This window comes from Trachymyrmex septentrionalis, unplaced genomic scaffold (genome assembly GCF_001594115.1).
Source record: "Trachymyrmex septentrionalis isolate Tsep2-gDNA-1 unplaced genomic scaffold, Tsep1.0 scaffold22, whole genome shotgun sequence".
In the NCBI taxonomy this organism is placed as follows: domain Eukaryota; kingdom Metazoa; phylum Arthropoda; class Insecta; order Hymenoptera; family Formicidae; genus Trachymyrmex; species Trachymyrmex septentrionalis.
The window spans coordinates 1,246,651-1,270,930 of NW_017305375.1; the positions used below are offsets into that span (position 1 = coordinate 1,246,651).

Sequence of the window (24,280 nt, forward strand, 5' to 3'; positions counted from 1 at the left end):
TAAATTTCACAAATGTTTCTGCGTGTGAACAGACGGACGATTTCTACTGCCGACTATATCACGAATTTCGGATAAATACCGGATGTTATGTGTGACATACCGTTTTGTTGAGGCACACCGACGGGCGGCCGGAAACGGCGATCTCGGTAATGCGTCATCGGCAAAACGCAAGTACTAATTAAAGATACGCGAGAAAAACGTGCGCATTATCGTGGTCGCCGGTGTGCTCTTACGACTAATGGGCGAAGATATTAATTATGATTCATTCGGATTCATAGTCATCAGATTAATGTATGTCGGCGTGGGTTACCGCGCCGGCGGGTTTGCGCTCGCGCCAAGTTCTCCGACTATCGCCACAAGTGCATCCTAATGTCCGACCAGCGCGTCTCTCCCATCACCTTTCTCATTTCCATAGCACACATTTCGTTTCTCTTATTAATTTCGTCTTACGGCCTCTCCGGCTCGCAATCCGCCACTCGTCTCCGTCTCTGTTTCCATCGCACGGATTGCCCTCTCTCACGATCTTCTTTCTCTGCTCCTTTATCTCCCGCACTCGCCTCTTTCCCTGCCACGATCCTCCGGTCTCCGCCGGCTTTCTTTCCTTTCGATTCGTAACTCGGTGTTATACGTAAATATTGTTCGGCAGTCCAAGGATACCTGGAGGGCCCTCCTCCGGCGCTCGAGGTTCTAAGCAAATATTCAAGTGCCACGGCAAATAGCACGCTACCGGCCGCTCACGGCCTAGCAAATCCTTGTGCAAAGATATACGACGAAGAAGTCCCCGTCAATCACGGCCAAAGGTCAGCTGGTAGTTCTCTGGTTCTCCGATTACGAGACTGAGCCGCAGGCTCGATACCGCGTTATCCAATAATGCGACGAATGGCAATACAGATTTATTTGCCGATACTATCGTTGATACTGGCTGTTTATGCTCCATATAATTATTAGCATATTATTATTTAGCAATCGACCTATATTGCGTCATCTATTTTTTCAATATTAAAGAATATTTTTTTAAATATTTACATATACAAACATGTTCGTAAACGTATATAAAGTAATATACAATAAGTATAAATATATGAATATTATTTATATGTACAAGATGATTCCTAGTAAGTTAAAAAATTGGCAGGGGATATTCCTTGGCTTATTTTAGGAAGAAAAGATCCTATGTACATATGTGCTAAACTATTTCGTTTCCAAAATATAGTTTCCAAATATAGTTTTCAAATTAACCATATGCACACCCTTGATGGATGTAAAAATGTTTCATACTAGAAAATGGTTTCTACATGTATGCACATTAAACTTGAATAAATTCTTAGAATTTATTCTTCTACGCATTTTTCAGATTTTTGAAATATTCATATTTTTTTTCTCAATTATAATACTTCGTATGTTTAAAAACGATCAGTTTAGGATATATGTTTATGTTTTCTTCTTAAAATACAATAAGTTAAGAAATGTTGTACTTATCACATGTATATGTGTGCATAATCTTCGCAGAAGGAAATACTTTTTTAAATATGTATATCGTTGCATTGTAATTACGTATCAAGAAAAAGAGATGAAAAAACAAACTTAACATTTAATTAATTTTCTTTTATCGTCTCTGATAATATATTACTAGATAATTTATTCTAAATAGTCGCATTTGTTGAAAAGATATGCATAACTTCTTAAACGATTAATCCTGCTGCGTTTTATGTATACATATATTTTCCCAATTATGGCCAAAGAGTTAATAGACTTATCTTATTAAATATTTATAATGGAACACAAGAAAAACAAGCAGCGGAATGAGATGGTCAGCAACTCTCTTACATGAAAATAAATATCTACCACTTCCATCCTTAAAAACTTTTTGTAACAAGGATATTTTAATTATTTCAGGTTAGTTACTTCCTACACTCTCCGTGTTTGTCGGACCCTGCGGGTGCCTATTGCAGTGGTAATTATTATCACGTCTTGACATATTTGAATTCATTCTCTCATTATTTACATGGAACTTCTAAGACATTCCAAGTTCTCGTTACCCGCAGGCGAACATCTACCTACTTTATATCTTTGTATGCTTAATTACTAATTATTCTTTAATAATTAATCCTTCTACTGTACTGAGCAATTTAAATATGTATTCTGTCGATCTTGCAATAGTGGAAAAATAAACTTTAAATTTCATATATCGAATAATACATAATAATAAAAAATAGCAATTATTCTTTCATTGCTTTTTACATTATTCTGAATAATTTATTCGTTGTTATCGCCCGTTATTATTATAAAAGGAAAAATTATAAAAGGAATATAATTAAAATTATAAAAGGAAAAAATTAATTCTCTTTATAGTAAAAAAGTTTACTAAAAAATTTACTAAATAATTTAGCAATAAAGATTCAAGTTATGGACAGAATTTAATAATTTTAATATTTTGAAATCTCGAGAAAAATGTATTAATCACTTTATCCGGAATTTCAGTTTTGTTCAGTGAACGCCAACACTTCTTTCGAAAAATCTTTTTGACGACCGATTAGTCTTGGTTACGTTTTGAATAAAAAGTCACCATTGTTAGCAGTCTATAAAAGATAATCTCTTGGGATGTTTAAACGTAATTGTGGCAAAAGGATGCCCTCTGGGAGGTCCTACTGTTGTCAGAACTTTACTCACTTTCGGTCTTTTAAGATTTTACGAGAACACAAGATTTAAATGGAAAAGAACACCTACTGCAGGCATACCTACCTGCCCCGAATACCTAAGAATTGTTACAAGCTGCTTACAAGAAAATCATTAAGAACTTTTCTACACCATCCTTTCTATAGCCTTTCTCAACCTTAAGCATTCCAAAATTTGTCTTTTTTTTTATAGCATAGCATTGTTGTATAAAATATGATGAATAAAGTTATTTTAATCCGCTCAAACAGATGCGATTTCAATACCTTTTCCAATATAACGCACGATCTGTTGTACATATTCAATCGTTCTTCGAAACCACGAGCTCAATAAACTTCATAAAAAATGGTTACATAATTTATAAAGAATAACAATTAAAAGTCGAGATTTACATATATATCAAGGACATCTTCTCTATACTGGTGTAAACTTCTGATGTATTTTGCGTAACGTTACAAGTATATTCGATGAAGTATGATCGCATGATTTCCTACACCTTCAAATGCAAATAATAATATCGTAATTTCTAAGATACACATGATGTACTATGAACCGCTTGTGACAGATGCGCAAAAAAAGTTCGCGTGAAGCTGAAACGGTACCACATACCCGAGGCTCTCGCTCTCGCAGAAGCAGCTTCCTCTTCAGCGAAGGAAATAAAAGAAAAAAGGATCCAACGATAACGTCGGAACGTGTGCCATCCGACTGTAATGGGTCGCATTACGTGTCCGTCGTTTGTATCTCGGTGTATACGCTAACATGTAGCAATTACAGGTGACTGAGGTCAGTGTTAATATGACGGTCGCGTGAGAGAGAAGCTCCAAAAATGATATGGCTCGCAAGCGGCGACGGCGCGTTTTCTTGCGTAAGCCTTCCATATAATAAACGCACGACACATCCTCCTCCGTAGGCAAAGGTCCCGGGCGTAGGAATATATTAATTTAGTGTACTCATTACGTATTGAAAGACCCGCGGACGAGACGCGCGGAGCATGTAATACTTCTCCGACGGCGGTTGCGTGTAATGACAGTTCTACATGCGCGGGATGCAAGGTCGCATGACCGTGAGTGTGTGCGTGTGTGTGTGTGTGTGTTTTATGTGCGCGCGTTTTATGTACGATTACACGAAGCGAATTTTAGCGAAACTAGCTCAAACTTAACCGCTCTTTAACATATCCTCCGAATAAAGCTATGCAGTTAATACGATCCTCAAAAACGCGATCGAGATTCGGCAAAAAACAAACGCCATTTTAAATAGTTATTTTGAACCCTTTCAATTATTTCACGTAACATTCTTACGCAAGACAACTGCTGTACATTTAAGCCTATTTCTAGCGTTTTGCTCTTCGAGTAATTTACGTTTAGTAGAGTCGGTATCTATGAATACAAAAGCTGTGTAGAGTTTTTCTCATAAGAAAAACAGGCTACGTTTTTAGAATTAATCGCAGTGAACACAGTCCATCGGTAAGTATTCTTAGTTATTAACTCCGATACGTCTTTTTTATCCAAGAAGCCTTGCCTACCAAGAGACCTTGCGCCAATCTTTATCTCCTTATTCACCGATTCCACGTACGTATGATGGGGTTATCGTACGTGTTATCGTACTATAAATTTTTATTTGATTATCTTAATATTGCGCAATTAACGTAATCTACCTGCAAAAGACCTTCGTCCAATATCAGACTCCAACATTCTGTATGTCCTTGGTATGTGTGCTCGTTCGTCTGCGGATGAGGTTTGACGAGGGCTTGCTGCACGTCGTTCATGTGTATCTTTTTCACTCAAATTATAAATTAGGCACGAGATACGCACCGGGTACTGACGTTAAATTAATCAAATATTATTAAAGCAACAACTTTTTTCACACGACTTTTTTTTTTTTTTTTTTTATAAAACTTCCATCCTGCGACAAGAATTGCACATTTGCCGTTGGCACGTAAATTTTAATTAATTTTAATCAGGTACGCTTTTTCTTAGTGCATTGCATTGCATTATTTCAAGATGTTATTCCTGCATTCGGATATTTCAGTCCATTAGCGATTCTGCGATATACGAAATATCATTTTGAGAGGTACAACGAGGAGATTTGTGTATTCAACGTGGGCGGTCTCACGAAGTGACGTGAGAAGGGATTCTTGGCCTCGTTCAAATCGCTTCAAGCCTCGTGCAAATGAGCGTGATGCGTTTCATAGAGATAGCCATTGTACTAGGTAGCTTTATCACTCGCACACTTATATCTCACGTAGTTTAATCTCCGTCTCGATAGCGTATTACGCATCGTAGAATTTACTGTTCACGTAACACCGATTCAAGATCTTGAGATTAGACGTACGAAACTTTATGCAAATTAATCCAACCTCGTGACGGTAGAAACCACCGGCACGTCAAACGTACAAGGCCGGAACGGAGCAGTCGCGGAAGTCTAACGTTCTCATTTTGCAGCCAGTTTTTCATTGACAATACAAAGTGTCTTCCCGGTGATGTCTGGGCGGGAAACTTGGTTGGTATCCTTGAAGGCGTGGTCTCTCCTAGCTCAAGATCTTAACTTCTTTTTCTTCTTCTTCTTCTTCTGCGAGAACCGTTGGAAACGTCGCACTATCAGCAGAATCGCGCTCGACTATAAAGAAACCTTCCGGAACCGTTTATCGCGCCCGTCTACGGAACGGATGTTCGCCTTCCCTCGGGTGATCGTTGGAGATGACTTTTCCGCGAGATTAGCGTTCACTTCCAGCCGCGTGTCGTCCGCGAATGTCAGCGCCGACGTCCAGGATCACAAACATCGCGATCGCGTCCACCGCGGTTTCATAGTAGTAGGGGCCCGTGCCATCTCTCCTATTGGCGGATCTTTTCAGACTTGTTCCTCCACGTGCAGAAGAAATCACACGTACGCGTTTCGCTGGACGGACTCGCCGTGGACTATCCCGGTAGGTCATTGTCACGATCATCCTCTCCTACAACGATGTGATTTCTCGACGGGACGCATTGTATGATGTGCCCCGACAACAGCGTCGGAATTCAACTCCAGGGAAACGTCAACTTTCTAGAAGGGGTTCCTGGCGATGATTTCGAGTCTCACGGCGTGAGACTTCTCGTCTTGAGTTACGTTTTACGCGTATTTCATTAACCCGCTCATGCATTTTAAGGGTTTAACGTGTTTTTTTTTCTACATTTAAAATTCGATACCAGTAAATGTATTGAAATACATATAATTGATAGACATATAACTATATTGATATACGTATATTAATATGATAAAATTTATTATAAACGTATATAAACATTTAAATGTATTCAAATATATTCAATGTATGCAACATTTAAATATATTCAAACAGTTGCATTGTTTTCATAAATATCAAAAGTAATTCAGTTTATTACTTGCTTCTCTTGGCAAGCAATGGTTCCTGGTTTCACGTTTCTCGGTTATTGAAAAGATAAGAAAACGATTATTATACCACATTACATACAGCTATAATTGAATTGCTATTCGCATTATCGAGCTACTGTCTGTGATAAAATTTAATTTATGTTTTATATAAAATACACATCGCGAATAAAACAGGCGGCTCAAGAAATATCATAGCTTTCTCTAATGAAACTTGTTTTACGCGTGTTATAAAATTCTATAATGCTATAAAGCAATAATGAGGAAAGAGTCTTAAATATCATACGATATCCCTTATAAATGAAATACTAAAAATGAGAATAGATATCACAACTTGTAGTTTCAGGAGTAAAAAGTAATTTTTTAAAGATTGTTTTAATTTTTGAAGAAACAGATATCCATAATATTGTTATTATTAAAAAATAAAAGACATTATTATAGCAAGTGGAGTTCTTTCTCGAAAATGATTATCGTTGTTAATTATCACTGACTGAAGAATTTTTTTAAATTATAAAGAAATAAATTGTTGTATATTACTGCAGTATATAGCGTTGAGCAAATTGTCACTGGTAATAAATCATAAACGAATTCTTCCGGAAAGATTTCATATAGCGATAAAGTGAGTTACACAAGCACAAAGTAACAACTAATAATTATAAACGAGCTGGCCTTTTGCGACTGTAAAAATGCGAAAATTCGCGATAACGATTGCCGCCAAATATAAGTGCACTTTACTGTCCAAAATGACAGCATGATACTCCTATTAAAACGAGTTGTAACAGTCATTTATGATTGCCGTGTTTAGATTGTTGTCTAATGAAACTCGTGTAAGAATCGGTATATAGAATCAGGCAATACAGTCGCATTGAAGCTTTAGAAAATACATACAAGGTATCGTAATATCTTGAATGAAAATATTTGATATCCTTAATGAAAACGCGCAACTTTAAATTGCAAAATGGGATACTATAGTAAATGCGTACTTGAAACGTAATTACAGCGGTAAAAATGTATTAAAAAAATGTTTAATAATTATTAAAAGTATTATAGTTGTATCATCAAGAGTTTTGTGAAAAAAAAATCCTAAATATGTTTTTCTTGAACTGCAATTTTGCTCCAAATTATTTTTGTTTCCGTTATATCGTTTTAATTGTATAACAATTATAATCGCAAGAATTAAAGTTTTCAAAATTAAATTTTTTTGTAAAAAACATAGACCGATATTCATAGTCGATTCTTAATTCACGACCGTCTTAAGTAATGTCTTAAGATACTAATACGGCCCTTTGATTAGTTCGTGATAGCTCAAGACAGAACTTAAGACGGTCTTGAATATAAGAAGTGACTATGAATACTGGCCATAGATTACAGAAGTGATTCATTTTCAATTGTCTCATTACATTATAAAAGATACAAGTTACGATACATATGTATAATCGTAGGGGCCTTTTGAAAGGGGGTGCATTGCCACGGGAATGAAGCCACAGCAGAGTTTTCGCGGTCAACGTTGTAAATAAAGAGTGTCCCGTTTATGGACCGTAAACGCCGCTCTAACTGTGCGGCTTTGCGCGCCGTTCTTATCTTCCCAACGTTTGTTTCCTACTTCGTATATCACTGGCTGTACCGTGTGGTATTATCGCGCTATTCCGAACCTCTCATTAACGGAATGTCGAAAAATCGCAAATTGCCGTGGCAAATTGCCATTCTCGATAACATCCGCAGCTCTTTCAGCGTCTCTCAAAACTGCAGCGCTGCGCATATCATGAAGAATATCAAGACAATAGAAAAGTCGCTCTAGTTATATCGTTATATTGTAACGTCAAACCGGATATTGTTACGGATTGTTTACATCGCAATCGTATCAAAGCAACTGCTGAGTGTAAAATGATTTCAAATAAAATTAAAACCCTGGCAATTTGTTTACATAAAGATTATTAAGACGTATTAAGCGACATCGGAGATTATTATTACAGTGACGATAATTCAACATCCATGACACTCGATTAGAAACCGCGTCGGATAGCTCAAGATAATTTTTCATTGATTCATTTACACGACATGTATGTTATAGGTACGATAGGAGAAGCCTCTGTACTTTGTACATAAATCATTACATTGTCGCAATCATAGTGACATTGTATACGCAGTAATGAGAGGCACTGGCCTTGGTTCTAACCTACAGGCAATGAAATCAGGGTCGTTCGTACCTGCAAGGAGCGGTGGTGGTGTGGATGATGGGGATGATGAAACTGCGGTGTGTGAATCATGTCGCCGGTCTCGGGATCCTCGCACCTAGAAGATGACTTCACGACCTCGGCGTTACTCGAGGCGGTAATGGCCGCGTCGCCCTCTGCACTTGCGGAGTCCTCAGCGATATCTTCTTTCTTCTTCTTCTTTACTTCCGACTTCGTTTCCTAATAATCAATCTTTATATAATGATCACAATATCGCAACTTCACCGAGGAGTGAAACGCGTTAATCATGTAAAATTTAGTATTCCAACACATTCACAACATACATATAAACATCTTTCTATCGACAAGAGATTCAAATAACGTCAGGCATATTAATGAAACATTTATTAAATCATTATTATGTAATATAATATTTAAATAGAGTTTAAAGAAGAAAGTCTATTATTGCTAAAATTAACATCAAAGTAATTCGTGCTGATTTTGTACGAATTTTCGATTTGTATAGTAAAAATGTCTCAACTAATTACATATTAAACAGTATATTATAAAAGACATTTATAAAAATAATATAAAACATACAATTTCACGATTTATTTCGCAAAGTGGCTAGCTCGGTATTGAAAAACAGACAAAATATTAACATACTATTTCTCACAAAACGTCAAATTAGTTACTTCCAAGTAGAAGATATGAAGTCCCACAAACCTCTGGTTGAGCCTCATCGAGGCCAACGAGCTGAAGCGCCTCTTCGAGATTAAATTCGTCGGGCAAGCCTAGAGTATCGTTACTGAGCAGACCTTCTACGCTGGCGCTTTCCAAGAGACTACCTCCGAGTAATTCTGAAGTAAAATCATGCTCAAGTCCTAGAGTGTCGTTTAGACCGAGAGAATCATCAGTTAAATCAGCCAAAGGATGATTGTCCAAAGCCAACGATGCTTCGTTGAGAAGCGGATTGTCCTCTTCGACGATGCTACTTCCACTTCCGTTTTGACTGCCAGAGCTGAGAATGTATTCACCTGCAAAGAATCACATATTCGCTCAAAATGTTTGATTGAAACTTAGTTTATTAAATTGTTTCATCAAAAGTACAATTGATGAAAAAGAGAATCGCATTCCCGATATTATATGATTCATCGTGAGAAGCATGCATGCTTCGAAGCGGCACGATGAAACATAAGCGAGCGTAAACAAGTTCGCGTGTAGTCGCAAGGTTCACGCAGAGATCATCCAAGAATACTTAATTAGTTGTCTGATTACAATGTTATACAGGTTTCTTATCTGTCCTATTATGCAACTTTGTTCTGACACGAAATCGACAACTGTTACTTTGTATACATTCTATAATTTTCATCCAGCAATGTAATCATTATAGAATACTTCGTAAATTTTTATTCTATTTTGAATTTTTGTATTGTTAAAAATTGAATGATATAATTATATAACGATATATTATGACAATGATTAGATAATGATATAATTATGCATACAGTATATTCATATGCCTTTACTACAAAAGATAAAAGTCGTTTGCATATTTTTATATATATGCACAGATCAAGGATGAAGGATTGGAACGAAAAACGATCAGTTTCTATGATATAATCAGATTTATCTATGTGATCTCTAAAACTAGAAACTAATGATTACAGCACATTAAATAATTACTGATTTCATTTACATATATCAAACTATATTCAGGAAACTATATCGTTCTGTATAGTTAAATTAAAATCATTATCATATTCATTGAAATACAACAAAATTGTTAGTCTCCAATATCTTCGCTTTTCTTGCATCTACACTATCAACAATGTAATTAGCAGCATTATGATTAATCGTCACCATCTTATTACATCTACATAAATTGTGAGAAAAAATAATTTCACAATATTTCACTGCATCGAATAAACTTATGACTCGACAAAAATGAATTCGAAACGCGACGCTCGAAAACTGGCAGATAGCGACGAGCAGGAAAAATTTTTCAGGGGAACGGAGAGAGGAAAAAACTTAACTAATTGAGAAACAAAGAGAGGGGTGTTATTGGAGATCCACCTGCTAGTTCTAACAGCCCTTGTATGTTCCCGCCCTACAACCAATCGCGCAACCGCATCATTCCTTGCGCACGCATGAAAAGATAACATGAATAAGGCTGTTCGAACTGTTCAAAATTTCCAAAATGGATAACGAATAACTAACAATGTACTTCCATATGTCTTGAACAGACAGATAACATTTTTATATCCAAACAATAAAAGCTTTGAAAAATTTATCGTCATTTTTTTTTTAAAAACGCTCTGTGTTAGAGAGACTATTACTTCTTTTTAAATTCAAAAATAATTTTGTTAATAACGTTGTAAATGATTAGATAAATATAAGGAGAGAAAGTTTTCAATAAAAATGATTAAATTAATTAATCTATTTATTTAGTGACTACAAATATTTAATATTTTAATATTATTATAATTGTTTACTGTTTAATAAAAATAAGATATTATAAGTAAAATTAATAATTTAATTTGCATAAGTAAATATTTAATACGAAATAATTGAATATATATTTATCGTACTTTATATATTTTAATAATAAACGTATAATTTAAAAAACCTATATTTGTGTAAAATATAAATTATGAAATTGATTGATGCTTTGCTCATGTGTCGAACAATGTTATATTGCATTTGACTTTTAACAACTTTGATTCATATTTAGTTCGTATGTATGATTATCATTTGTCAGAATGTTCCACATTTCATTAGAGCATTAAGTAAAAGGCCTTCTAGAATTTCTACCTGAACTTTTGACAAAACATCGATAATATCGAGCAGTCCGAACGAGCTACTTCTACGTGTGAAACATTTCCCCATCGAACACAAAAGCGTACTCCTTTCTCTCCTCGTAGTCGGGCGATGTTATTAGAGATAATAATCTCATAAAATAATAATTCCTCTTTCGGGAGCTGCCTCGAGAACCCGGGCAGGTCCGTCCGACGAAACGACGGACAGGTTGACCGTGAAAGAGGAGGATTTTCGTCGGCTGCGCGGTTCCTGCAACGGTGAGTGCCGGTGCCTCCCAGTAAAGGGAGAGCTCGCACCTTTTGGATGCCTATTACATTAACGAGTGGTGGCAGCCATTGTCTGGCCCAAATGCGAGGCCGACCGCGCGATAATGGCCGTCTATAATTTGAGGGAAGTCAGAATAGCCCCTTCCCGTTCGACGTAAAGCCTATTTAAAGCCCCATAGAATTACGAGGTGAAATTACTTTCACATATACATCGAACTGTGCGCCACGCGTAATTGGCACAAGCATAATTTTTAACCGATGCAGCATAATTTTTTGTCACTTTTATTAACATGTATTTCTTCTCCTTTTCTCTGCTCTATAACACGTATTTACAAAATGTAATTTATATTATTCCTTTATTCCCGCAATAGAAATTTATCGTATATATTAGCTTGGAAAAATATAGAAAATACAATCTTTTTTATTCTTCACTCAAAAGAAATAGACTCTCAGATAAATATGCATAAAAAATGTTATAAATGAATGTTACAATATTTTAGATAATTTTAAGTTAAAAAATAGATGGAAAAATTTATTTATTCTTTTCTTCAAATAAGAACATTTTTTAGCAAGGAAATTTCACAATAAGAATATCACATTATTTTTCATTTTTTAGATTTAACAGGTTATTTTTTGATCACTTTATTGTTCTAGAAAATTAATTTGTATGAGAACATATATATAAAATTTCTATTTATCAAATACTGTTAAGGAATACACCGTTTAACAAATTTTTCATATAAAATAATTTAAATACGATATAGTTTTTCTTTTAAAATTGTATCAAATCACTAAGAGTTAAAAATTCGTTTCCAATCGCACCAAGCTTGTTGCAATTACTGACGATTGTCATTTCAAGGAGTTAAATAAGAAAGTCTCAGTTTTCCTCGATACTCGAAATTTTGCTGTCGGAATAAATTTTCTTTCGACCAAGCTCGTCGTCCGGAATTCGCTCTATCACGCTACATCTAATGGCATAGCCCTTCGGCTTTTTCAATTCCACGGCTTCTTTGAAGCCCGCGTTCGGCTTTTTCCATGGCCACGGGAACGTCGACAGATCATTTCTCATATTTCGCGCGCACGCTTAACGACCATTTTCTTCCGCCCCCCCCATCCTCTTTCTTTTTCTATCCCTTCAACCCGACGGTTGGATAATAATTCTTGCATTACTCGACAGAATTTTCGGTACCGACCAAAATCCTATGCCGAGAACCAGGAGAACGTTCTCTTATTCGACCTCTTTCCGATTAGTTCACAAACAGCGTATCCGACGGGACACCGGAAGGGAATCCCCGAAGCCGAATGCGTCGGCACGATTGTCCTACCCTCGGGGGTAACAATACGTATACATGTCGCGTTAATCTCATTCGTACCCTCAACAAAGGGTGACGATCCAGTCTGGTGCCAGTTAACTTCAGAACGGAGCTTGACGTCTCATTTGGAGTCGAAGGAGCGCGCGAATCGTCGCGCGTCACCTGCCGTGAACGATAAATCGTAATTGCGATCATCAATTCTGCCGCTGATCAATGTCGAACTGTCGACCGTTTCGTCGTGTCTTGTTTCGTTAGACGAGTGTGCGAACCGGTCAGTCGATTGGATAGACGCGTCCTCGATGTGTCTTGTGCTTATCATATCTCTTTAAAAGCTTCTAGTTGATCTTTTTAGCTAAACATGGAAGTTCATTAAAAATTTAACGCGATTAAACTCTAACGGGTAGATAATTAATAGCTTTGGTATTCAACATTGGAAAATGAAGGAAGAAGTTGCTACTATTATGCAGCAATAAATATAAATTGGCACGTATATATTTCTTACTAAAAATTATTAAATTATTCCGGATAGATTTGAAATATCTTTTCGTACAAGTCAAATTAAATGTCCTACAATAGCGTCCAGCAAGTAACATATTCCTGTTAATTTTTTAAATAAAATGCTACGTTTCGAATAACAGAATATAATCAGCAACGGTAAAGCCGTTGTAGAATTTGTACGAAATTTTCTACTAAACTTTCTAAAAAAATCACTTACTCTCGCACAAACTTTTTAAATTCCAAACTTTTTTGATGATCACAGACCAATCGCGTTTAGGATATTTGTCAGTAATGATTATTCATAATTATCAGAATTCGCAATCTAAAAATATTAATTCAACAATGGTCGATGTTAAAGTTGAAACAAAGAGTATTTAAAAATATCTGTAAGCAAATTGTCGAATTTGAGAGGAATTAATTAATAGTATAAGATTCGACAAGTGTAAACTGGATTCTCTTTCTTAAGCATTATCAATCAAAGCGTCGCATGTTTATTGTCAAACCGCCACGATTAAGACAAATTGTCGTTAAAGCAACTACACGTGCTTGTGTTACGCAATACTCCGAGTCGCGTTGTGATACAGTACAGTCGCTAGACGTTTTTTAACCTGACTTGACCTACCTGTGTCCTAATCCAGGATGTCAAAGAACCCAGAAAGTAATCCAAAATTCCATTCACAAAAGCGGCAGTTATTTAAGTCACTAAACTATTTCGTATTGATCATAAACAGTTGCTAGGATAAGCCTAAGTTCTCGCACTATACACATTTCGAATTTGTAACGTAAATAACAGTGTCAATCTGCTGAAACAGAGTTGTTTCCCAGGAAAATCTATTTTTCATAGCAGATAACTTCGAGAGGAAACAAAATGTTTGCGCAAACTTGTCCGCACTTAAAACTTTCCAGGTGTAAGTTAATCCTCAGCGCATTCTTTAGCGCCTTTGAACGTTACACATGCAATGTCACTATAAAATGATCTTAAATCGTCATAATCGCCATCGATAGCCAAGAAATTCCCATGAGATTTTTGAAAAATCTCGAGGAAAGCTCGACGCACAGACCGGACTGGACTGAGAACTGGACTAGACTGAACTGAGCCAGATTAGATTGCGAACTGAACAAGGGGATTTCCTTTATCGCCCCGTAGCATGGATCGCTTTTGCGTTGTATGATTCGATCTTGAGGAAAGTCATAATACCCGGGCACCGTCAACAAACGAGTTCGAAGCGAACGCAGCATGGAGTCGACTGATAGACTATCGCGTAGCCAGGAATTGCCTAACCACGGGCTGGTCGAGTATTGTGCCAAGCCACGGGCTCTCCGTTAAAAAACGGACCAATCACGTCGGGGTTGGCTGTTACTCCAATATGGCTGCCAGACAATACGCGGCGGGGAGGCGAGGTGGGAAGAGAGGGAAGGTCTCTCTACCCGTAATGCCATTCTCCGGCTCCCCACTGCGATCCGGGAACGTATACCCGGGCTTGATCCGCTCTTCGTTGCCTTGCCATGGGTTTAGTCAGGGGTGCATCTTGCCCTGGCATAGCCCCGAGTCATCCCCCGACTTAGCAACCCTCCCTCTCGCCCTGAGAATAACGCCAATTGCTCCAATAGCGTTTGTCGGTCGCAATGGGAATCGGTCTTGGAAAACCGATCTATACGATCTTTTATCTTCAAAAAAAAATTATGCAATACAGTTACGTTTTATAATTTATGCGAAAACGCATGTTCATAATGTGAATTATGAAGAAAAATGTTTTATTTATATTGATTGACATTGATTGAGAAAATGTGAGAAAAAAATAGTGCTTTTTAAAGAAATTTTTTATTTTATTTAACTTTAATTTTCTCAGAACTAGATAAATATAAACACACGTAAAACTTTATATACTAAATTATCATATGTAAGAGAATTAATTTTCTATCATTCACAAATTTTGTTCCAATTTTCCTCCAGTCACTGAATATCTAGCATTAAAAAATAATTTAGGAAACACTCGAAATATCATTTAAATGTGTTGCTATATATAATGTTTTATAATAAATAGAAAGAAGAAAATCACAGAGGCAATTTGTGGAAGCAGAGATAGATCTATTGCTGCTAAAAAAACTTATTATTAGCATTGTTTTTATACATTCGTATAAACATACCTATTTAGTTCTCACAGTGACTAGCCACTCTAAGAGCCAGTCACTAGGTTAAAACCACCGGATGATAAAGCTTGTAAATCACCTGTTAAGATGCTATCTAAATCCTGTCAAATGCCCTCTCCATTGATACCCCTTATTCTTGTGTCGTCACTCTCATTCGAACGTAGTTTGAGATCTGCCGGCATATATTGGAATAATTTCATAATTGCCACCGATACGGTCAATATACTTATTATGCGCACTCTAAGCTTGACAATGGCTATAGATCTCTGATGCATAAACGATTATAACAATCCTTCTGATCGTCAATTTTTATGCATACTTTCTGCGAAATATTTTATAATACGATGTTTTATATTACGACGACTACTATATATATTTGGACTTTTATTCCTCTGACATCGCATACTTTGATCACGCCAATACTTCTGCGAAATTTCAAGCAATTGCGATTACGTACAGCGTTTTAATTATTTTGATTCAAGTATAAATTAATATGTTCGATTTTGATTAGGAATTTATTGAAGTTGACCTAATGCGAAGTCGATTGCCTTGGTCATTTGTCTATTTATTAAAATATTTGAAAAAAATCATTTCAAACTGAGGAGAGAATGTATGACTTATTAATATCATGTAATAACTGTAAATATGCCAAACGCAAATGTTGTTACAATCATAACCCTCGAGTGCAACAAAGGATTATTTGGACGCAAATTTTATACGGTTGTACAATTTGTACGATTCGATTGGTACGGAAGTTCTAAATTATAATTGAAAAAATTTTGAACTTTCTTCTCTATCAAACGGTGTAAAGCGAAGGTTCACTTGCACTCTGTACTTCAAATAGAACGCTTTAGAACTTATTGTTAAGTGAAGTTTTCATAATTGTAGTTGAGGGTTAAGTTATAACTCGATTCGCGATCACTTACTGCTTTCTACAATCAAGATTTAAACGTTTCACGCCGTTTCCTACGAACAATTTTGTGGAACGAGCCGGATTATTGAGGAGAGTGACGCTATTTCAATTTACCATGCCAACGTCACTTCATCATGAATATGTCGAAGAATATCGGCACCTAATGGCAAACGTAGCACCATAGCGCTGATTTATTAACCAATAAGTGCAAATCACTGTATCTGCCAGTATGCCGCCGCGAACGAACTATAGGACCATCGACAAAACTGTAACGTAACAATACGCAGTCAATCCTGCGGAATTGTCCTGAAGAACGTAGTCTAGGACACCTTATACAGCCGATAAATAATAGTAGCTGGATGAAGTTGTGCTTTCCAATATTCCGTCAATATTCTAGGTTCGTTCCGGAACGTCGACTGACACCGACACGGCTCCTTTTGACTTTTTCTCTTCATTTCCTCATCAAACGCGTAATATAAGTTTATTATTCAACAGTACGCTCAATGCCGTCATGCCGTCGGAAAGTGGCCTGAACCCGTTTACTGTTCCTTTAGCATACATCTGACTCGGCGATTACCCCGTAACACTTATGATACAACAACGTGCAAAACGATAAATTCTTTATCATTCTTATCGTCGGAAATTAAAATTACGCGCAATTATTCTTAAGCATAATTCTTGAGTAGTCATTAATACATGAATCGTTGACCGCGAAATAGTAATATTTCGATTTTGTGCACGAAGTTTCAAATTTTTAATTTTTTTCCATAAAATCTCCATGTTATTTATAAAAGAGAGTATTTTGATAAACAAAGTATCGCAGTGAAATTTTTTGCGTTTGGCATGTTTACAGTTTAAATATTTTCTTTATTGCGTTCAATTTTACCAGTTTCGAACATCGAGCCTGTTGTACCGGCAATTGTAAAACGGAGTCGAAATTCACGGTAAGGTAACGTAATTAAGGGAATAATGGCAGCTGAAAAACGTTGGTCATCGCTCAGACAACGGACATGCCACGTAATCGAGAGTACGTTCACAAAAACGATGTCACACCTCTCTTTTCGAGCAAACAGTTTGCAGATCCGTGAATACGTCATGATACGGTTCGGTAATCGTGCAAGTAAACACGAAGAGCTACGTCAAACAGTGTAACAGATATAGTTAAAATTAATAGACACGTGTTCTTGAAATAAAAATGCATGATATATTTAGATCTTATATTATCGAATATAGAAAAAATGATTTTGCCGAATACAGATCTGAAATTAATTTTGCTGAACAATTTTTTTGATAGTCTAGCAATCAGTTTACAACAAAATTATTTACAGATCTATATTTAACAAAATTTTACATCTTTCCAGGTAGATTTTTTAAATCCAAACTTAAGAAAGCAGCAATGTGTATTATCAATAATTAATTATATCGATGAAAGTGAAATCTTTTATAGTTATCATTTATTAAAATGACAAAAAATTATTAAATTTTTACTGATAAATGCGATTAAATGAAATTAAGAACAGCAAGATAGAAAGAATTGAGATCGCGGAAATGAAATGTAAAGCAAACAATCATAAAATCTCGAATTCTCTCGATTCGCCAGGTAGAAAGAGCAAGGTAATCAAGACGTACTCATACGCAAGGAAGATTCTGAAAACGAGGTCAGAAACCTTGCTAACACCTCATACGTACAAGTCATTCTCGATCTGGTGGTGCCCGTCAATGAGCATTGTTGCCACCTCATAGTATGACGTTCTCTCTTCGTGTCTAGCTTGCACTTTTCGATGGCCACGCGTCCACCACGAGAGAACCACGCGGTAGTCGAGTCATGCTTAGAAGGTGCATTTTTCTCATTTTGACTTCCGAAAACTTCGTCTCCCGTTACCTATCTCCTTCCGGCTTAACCCGTCATATTGGAGTCGTTCCAATATGACGGGTTAAGCCAGAAGGAGATAACTAACTGGCCAGATACGAAGCGACGGTGTTTCCTTCAGACATGCTCCTTAGCGTCCAAGCTGCGCCGAGCGAGTCGAGATAACCCGTAAGGAATATTTTATTGTAACACGGGTCACTTGTCCAATAAAATCCGAGTTTTATTGGGCACTTCACAAAAGCGGGCAAAGTCGAGCGTCTGCTTGCGAGAAACGTGCTCTGAAAGACAGACAGATATCATGGTTTTACGTTCAAAATAACGCGCTCTGTGCTAAAAACTGCACAAATTGATATTATTTTGGATAAAACTTGAATTCTGTGGGTAGTAATTTTTTTTAATGTCAATATAATGTCTTTTTGACATTTAAATGAGAGACGTCTCGATAACATAAATTTATAGGTAAATTTAATAAATCCATTGATCTGAAAATATGAATTACTAAAGAAATGCTTATTCTCGATAACAATATTTAATTTATGTACATATTTTAATGTATATTAATACAACAACCTTTGTTGCCATACCTGTTTCTTAGTCTAACTCGCAAACACTGCTTTATAACGGTTTAGCTTCCAAAGTTCTTTGTTGCAAGTTGTGGTGATGCACAAATTCTTCCGCGGGACATAGTAACCCACATGACAAAACAGATTTTAAATCGGTCAATCTCTAACTATTATCATACTTTTCGTATGTGAAAGAACTTTCGTCTCTTCTGGAGACAAGTGGAGAAATTTATTAAAATGTAGATAATGATTTTCACATAAAAAATTTTTCTGATTAATACGCCGTACAATCAATATATTATTTTTAATTTATTATTTAATTAACTAAATTAATTTAAGAGAAATTTCGAATATTTAATGAGAATATTTTACACTGAGAATATTATATTATATTTTTCTAGTTCTATTATACTTCTATATGTACATTCATTATATTTATTTCAAGAAGCAATGGCAATTTGTGCAGATTTATTTTCTGGCAGATACTTCCTTTATTAAATTTCTTAAGAATAATGACTAATTGTAATGAATATCGTGATTAAAGTTGCGAATAAATGGTCTTTGAAATGAGTATCTACGTGTACCATTATTGCTTCTATTATATACATGGTTCATTCCGATGCCTGATTGATACAAAATAGCCATTCCTTTTATTGCTTGCGAGAGATTCTCAGGAAAGTCTGCCAACAAAAAATACCTTGATGCATTAATGACAGGTTGGAGGTAGAACGGAGAGGGTGTCTAGAAAGGGCTAATGGTACTTGAGGTGACAGGCTGACCTTAACCCACACGGTCTGATACATATCTATCCTAAACCAACACCAGATTCTACAAGAAGAAGCCTCGCCTCAATGTACTAGCAATGCGGTCTTTTGTTTATTTAATATTTAGCTTTGCATTCTTTTCCGTACTCAAGTTCGTGTTTTAACCCGCTTAGTCAAGAGTACTTTATGTTTTAATATGATTTATCCAGTAGGTAATACAAATGTTGATTATATTTATTTAAAAAAGATATGCACAAGTCTTAGTAAATTCTGGTGTTCTCAGTAATTTACATTTTTTTTCACTGAAAACAATGTTCTAATTAAACCAACAAATTGGTATTTTGATGAGACCAAACGGAATTTAAGTCTCACAAAATTGCCATGGATCCTTTTGTTAATCTAATCAAAATATTTCTTTCAGTATTTGGATAACAAAAAATAAACGATCGAAAAATATCGCTGCGATTATAAATAATGGAAAAAAGTTTTCCTCTCAAAAGGAACGATATTATGTTATTATCCGGTAGCAAAAGTCGAAAGTCGAATTCGGTGAGGTTTCGACGAGACGCGACGCGGCACACCGGTCGCTTATAGAACTAGCATGATTTGCAAAAAACCTCACAAAATCGTAGAGACGATCTCAACCAGGTAACGACTTCTACAGACTGTAGACAAGCTCTATTGTACGGCGGCGAGAACTTCGAAAAGCTAAAAGGAAGAGAGGAAAAGGGAGGAGATGCCACGAACTTAATTTTTCATCGTTACTGGCGACTGTCGTCATCTCCAACACTCTGTGCAGCTTGACTCTAATACGAGTTTTATGTTAATGTTTTAATCCGCCGATAGGATTGAAACGTTTGAGATATACGAAGGACGTGGCGAAGAAACGGAGGAGCAAGCGCTCGTGCTCGTCGAGAAGGAATCCGGCCCTTTTGTTGAGCACGTCGACGTGGCTTTAAAATGGACGCTCTATAGCGATTCTTTCGCTTGTTCTCTCTCTCTCTCTCTCTCTCTCTCTCTCTCTCTCTGTCCCGCTCGCCGTATTCCATTTTATTAATATGAGATTAACGAAGGGATTAATTAAAGTACTCGGACGAAGGATTGGAGTAAGCTTGACCAATCCGGGCAGATATAATTACGAACGTTGCGATTGGCATTCGTATTCGGTTTGCGAGTACTGTGAAATATAATACGTTATTACAATTATATTTATCAACGTCAACCTTCATTATAGATATGTCTGTATATTCTGAGCCGTCGAGATATTCGCGAGATAATTTTGAGCATTGTCGTTTCGCATGACGAGAATTGCCGGTTTTCACCGAAGACGGAATTCAGTTTAATTACTTGGTTAGTTTCCCTCGCGAATCTATGTATTTCTCACATGCACGAAAGCACATTACGGTACGTCGCAAAAGTCGAACGTTTTCTCTCATCTATAATTATTATGAATCCTACACGAATGCTTGAAGGCAGATGAAAATCTCCTTTCTAGGAGAAAATGCTTTAGATTAGAAATAATTTGACATGTAAGCTTTTTCATCGTTAAACAAATTTCGTTAGCAAATGGTTACAATTATATAAACAAACATCACTACAATGATATTTGAATATACCGTTAAACTTAATTATGTTCGAATCGTAACAAAAATCACATCGTACAAGCGCTACTACTTTCGTAGAATATTTTAATTAATTGGATGCGATTCTATGTTTGCATTATATATTATGTACTGGCGCGATTATATTTTTGCGCTAGGTATTATGCTGGCACGAAGCTAGACATGACGTCGCGGCTATTGTTGCCGCCTATTTTCATCCCCGAGGCTTCCTGGAAGTGCCCTCCTGAATTCGTCCCGAATCCGTGGCGTGCAACGAGCCGCGATATGAGTAATGGTGCGTGCTCGTGTTACAGGGGTGGATGTGGCAAGTCATGGCTCCGAGTATCCCTGTAACCCCCATACACGCCTCGCCAGCTGCCCTCGCAGACACATCCCCCATGGGGGCCGCCGTTGGCTGGCATAGCTGAACTAACATGGCGGAACACGCACAGCTCCAAATATTGATTCCCTCTCGGGACGTAGCGAGCAATCGAATCACGTTCACAAAAATTGTCCGCTGAACAACGAATTCCCGCGAACTAGGGCATTACTTTTCTCTCGAGCTAGTTTTCTTAATGTAAAATCCTTCGATCCCTTACGCATTCGTTCCCGATTACAATCCTCGAAATGTCTAGTTTTTCTAGGGAGATTAAGTAGGGCATGAAAAAGAGAGGATTATAGTCGCAGCGGATTTTTTTGCAGTTACTCGAAGAGAGGAATGACGAGGAGTTTTCGAGAATCGCGAGGCACCCGATCCGAAGTGGAGTTCGGTTTGAAGTGGGGTTCCCGCGTCTAATTCCAAATCCACTTCGGGAGGTATTGGTCACGGGTATTGCCATGCGTGGAGATAGTTGGATATTATTTTTTCTCCCCCGGCAATCCTTGACGAATCGAAGCGGAAATTAATACAACGCGGTCTATCGATTGCGTTCTAACGTTCCTTGCTACCAACTGCATTCTCTCGTTTGTATCCTCCTCATATTATTCTTCTGTATTTGTCGATGAGATTATATACCGTTATTTATCCGCTTATCACAGAAGCATCGTGATTATAATCGCGACATAATTTGTGCGATTGTAATCGTGAAGTTAAGAAATAAAACGAATCGACCAATGACATGCCTCATGTTTCATGTACGCGCGTCCACGATCAGAGTAAATTAGTTTGATAATTTTCAAAATCTCTTATAGTTCAACAGGATAAAAAATAAATAAGTTAAATAAATTTGTGAAAGTTTAGATTTTTTTCTGCAATAAACCACAAGAATTGTACAACATAAAATAATGCTTTCACGACATATAAAACCTGACGATTATACTCGAGATTAATACTACATAGATAAAAGCACGCGCACTACTCTCTTTTAATGAATTTACCAAATAATTAAAAAAAAAATCAATTTTACTGCAAAGAAGATTGATTCGTTTTACCTCTGAACTTTTCACGAATGTAATATAATGAAATTTGAAAGTTTTCTCTTATCTTACACGTAATTCTCTAACAGGTTCTTTTCCTTAATTAACGTTCCGATATCCGATACCGAAATTGGACAGAAAATTAGTTGATCGTGCCTCGGCGGCCGCGTATGGCGGATGCGGCCATGCTTTCCATCCCTTTTCCCCCTCGTGATTTCAGTCCACGCACGAATCCACGCACTATGCACCGCCCGCGCACGTGGCAGATGTTCAGTTTTATGCGCTCACGCATGCGTTTCCATCGAGAGGTCCCCACCAATCCCAATTTCACTGTCCCTCTACAACTCATCGTATAGATTACGTATACAGCTCGTTCCCTCGATTCATTGAAATATTGAGGAAATTGCATTGCCTTTTAGACTACGATGGTAGTACTATGGGTGCTCCTTTGTTAGAGACGCAAAATAACGACGCAAAATATTCGCGGACTTCGTATTCAATTCTGTTTTGAGATGCGAGTTTACATTGACTACATCGCGTCCAAAATAAGTAACAATTTTCATCTAACAATACACGTTTTTAAATATTCTTTGTAATCGGAATAAAAAGATTTTTATTTAGAATATATAATATAGAAAACATATAGGATTTGTTATACTAAAATAAAGTTATTCAATCGTACCAATTCAAGATAGCTTATTTTTTATATTTTGTAAATAAAAATCTTTTTATTCCGATTACAAAGAATATATAAAAACGTGTATTGTTAGATGAAGAATAAATATATGTGAATTTTTGGCTGGCTCCTAAACTTCAATATAATTGTTAAAATACGAGTAAAAGTAACATTAAATATATTAAAATTACTTCTAAACTAATACAATATGTACTGAAATATTATTCCAATTGTTCATTTATTTATCATCAACAAATAAGTAATATGAATAATTATAAATTTTCGTGATTTTACTTACAAAAATAATAGAACAAAGTCGTAAAAGTTACTGTTAATCGTGACAATTCAAAATAATTTTAGAATAACGTAGAGTTTGCTATCTTTATGAATATGACAGCAACGATAGAAGCATATTTTCAATATAAAATTAGAAGCGTTTAATTATAAAATCGGATAATATTCTCCGTATATATTTAACAGCCAAATTACCATCTATTTAGAAGAAATCTAATTTTATAAATAATAGCAAGTTTATTGATGTGGTAATACCAGTAGTAATTAAATAATATTATTGCAGATTTATTTAAAGAAATATAAAAAACTTTGTAATCTTTCGTTAGAAAAACCATCTGCATTAGTTTTTTTATTTTTTGATAAACATTAAGCTATTCTTTTCACTGTAATAATTTCTTATTTTTTATTCTTCGTAAAATATTACTCAATATTTTTTGATAAATGCAACTGATTAACAAATTGTTTCGATTCTATATAGACTTTCTTCGCGATAATGTTATATAGTTTATTCTCTTGCAGCCGTAGTCGCGCGCAGATAATGTCGCGGGCATATCTAAGAAGGCGGAGTTCTCGAGGCTGAACGCCCATTACACGTCTTGAATCTTATAAGGCGTAACGAAAACCGATCTCTCGGCATAACATCGATCTCGATAAAGGTTATTCAGTATCGAAGGTGCTAATAATCGGCTACGCGATTATTCGAACCTTTCCGTTCATAGAACGTATAGACGTATCATAATAATAAATATAAAAGTATCACGAGCTGAGAGAGAGAGAGAGAGAGAGAGAGAGAGAGAGAGAGAGAGAGAGAGACCAGTTGGGTTAAGTTTATTTCAGTCGATCGCGCGAACACCAAGTAAGATTTATCTATATATATATATATATATATATATATATATATATA

The 24,280-nt window shown here is 36.2% G+C and overlaps 1 protein-coding gene across 3 annotated transcripts in view; it reads right to left on the reverse strand.

The window, feature by feature from the left end:
• The window catches only part of LOC108748345 (segmentation protein cap'n'collar), a 114,217-nt gene that overhangs the window by 39,159 nt on the left and 50,778 nt on the right, over positions 1-24,280 (reverse strand). For all 3 annotated transcript variants that reach the window (XM_018486437.1, XM_018486438.1, XM_018486439.1), the window contains exons 4-5: positions 8,958-9,268; positions 8,265-8,471 (exon numbers count right to left, since the gene is read on the reverse strand). In XM_018486437.1, the coding sequence (XP_018341939.1) occupies positions 8,265-8,471; positions 8,958-9,268 (518 nt within the window). The remainder of the gene's footprint in view (positions 1-8,264; positions 8,472-8,957; positions 9,269-24,280) is intronic.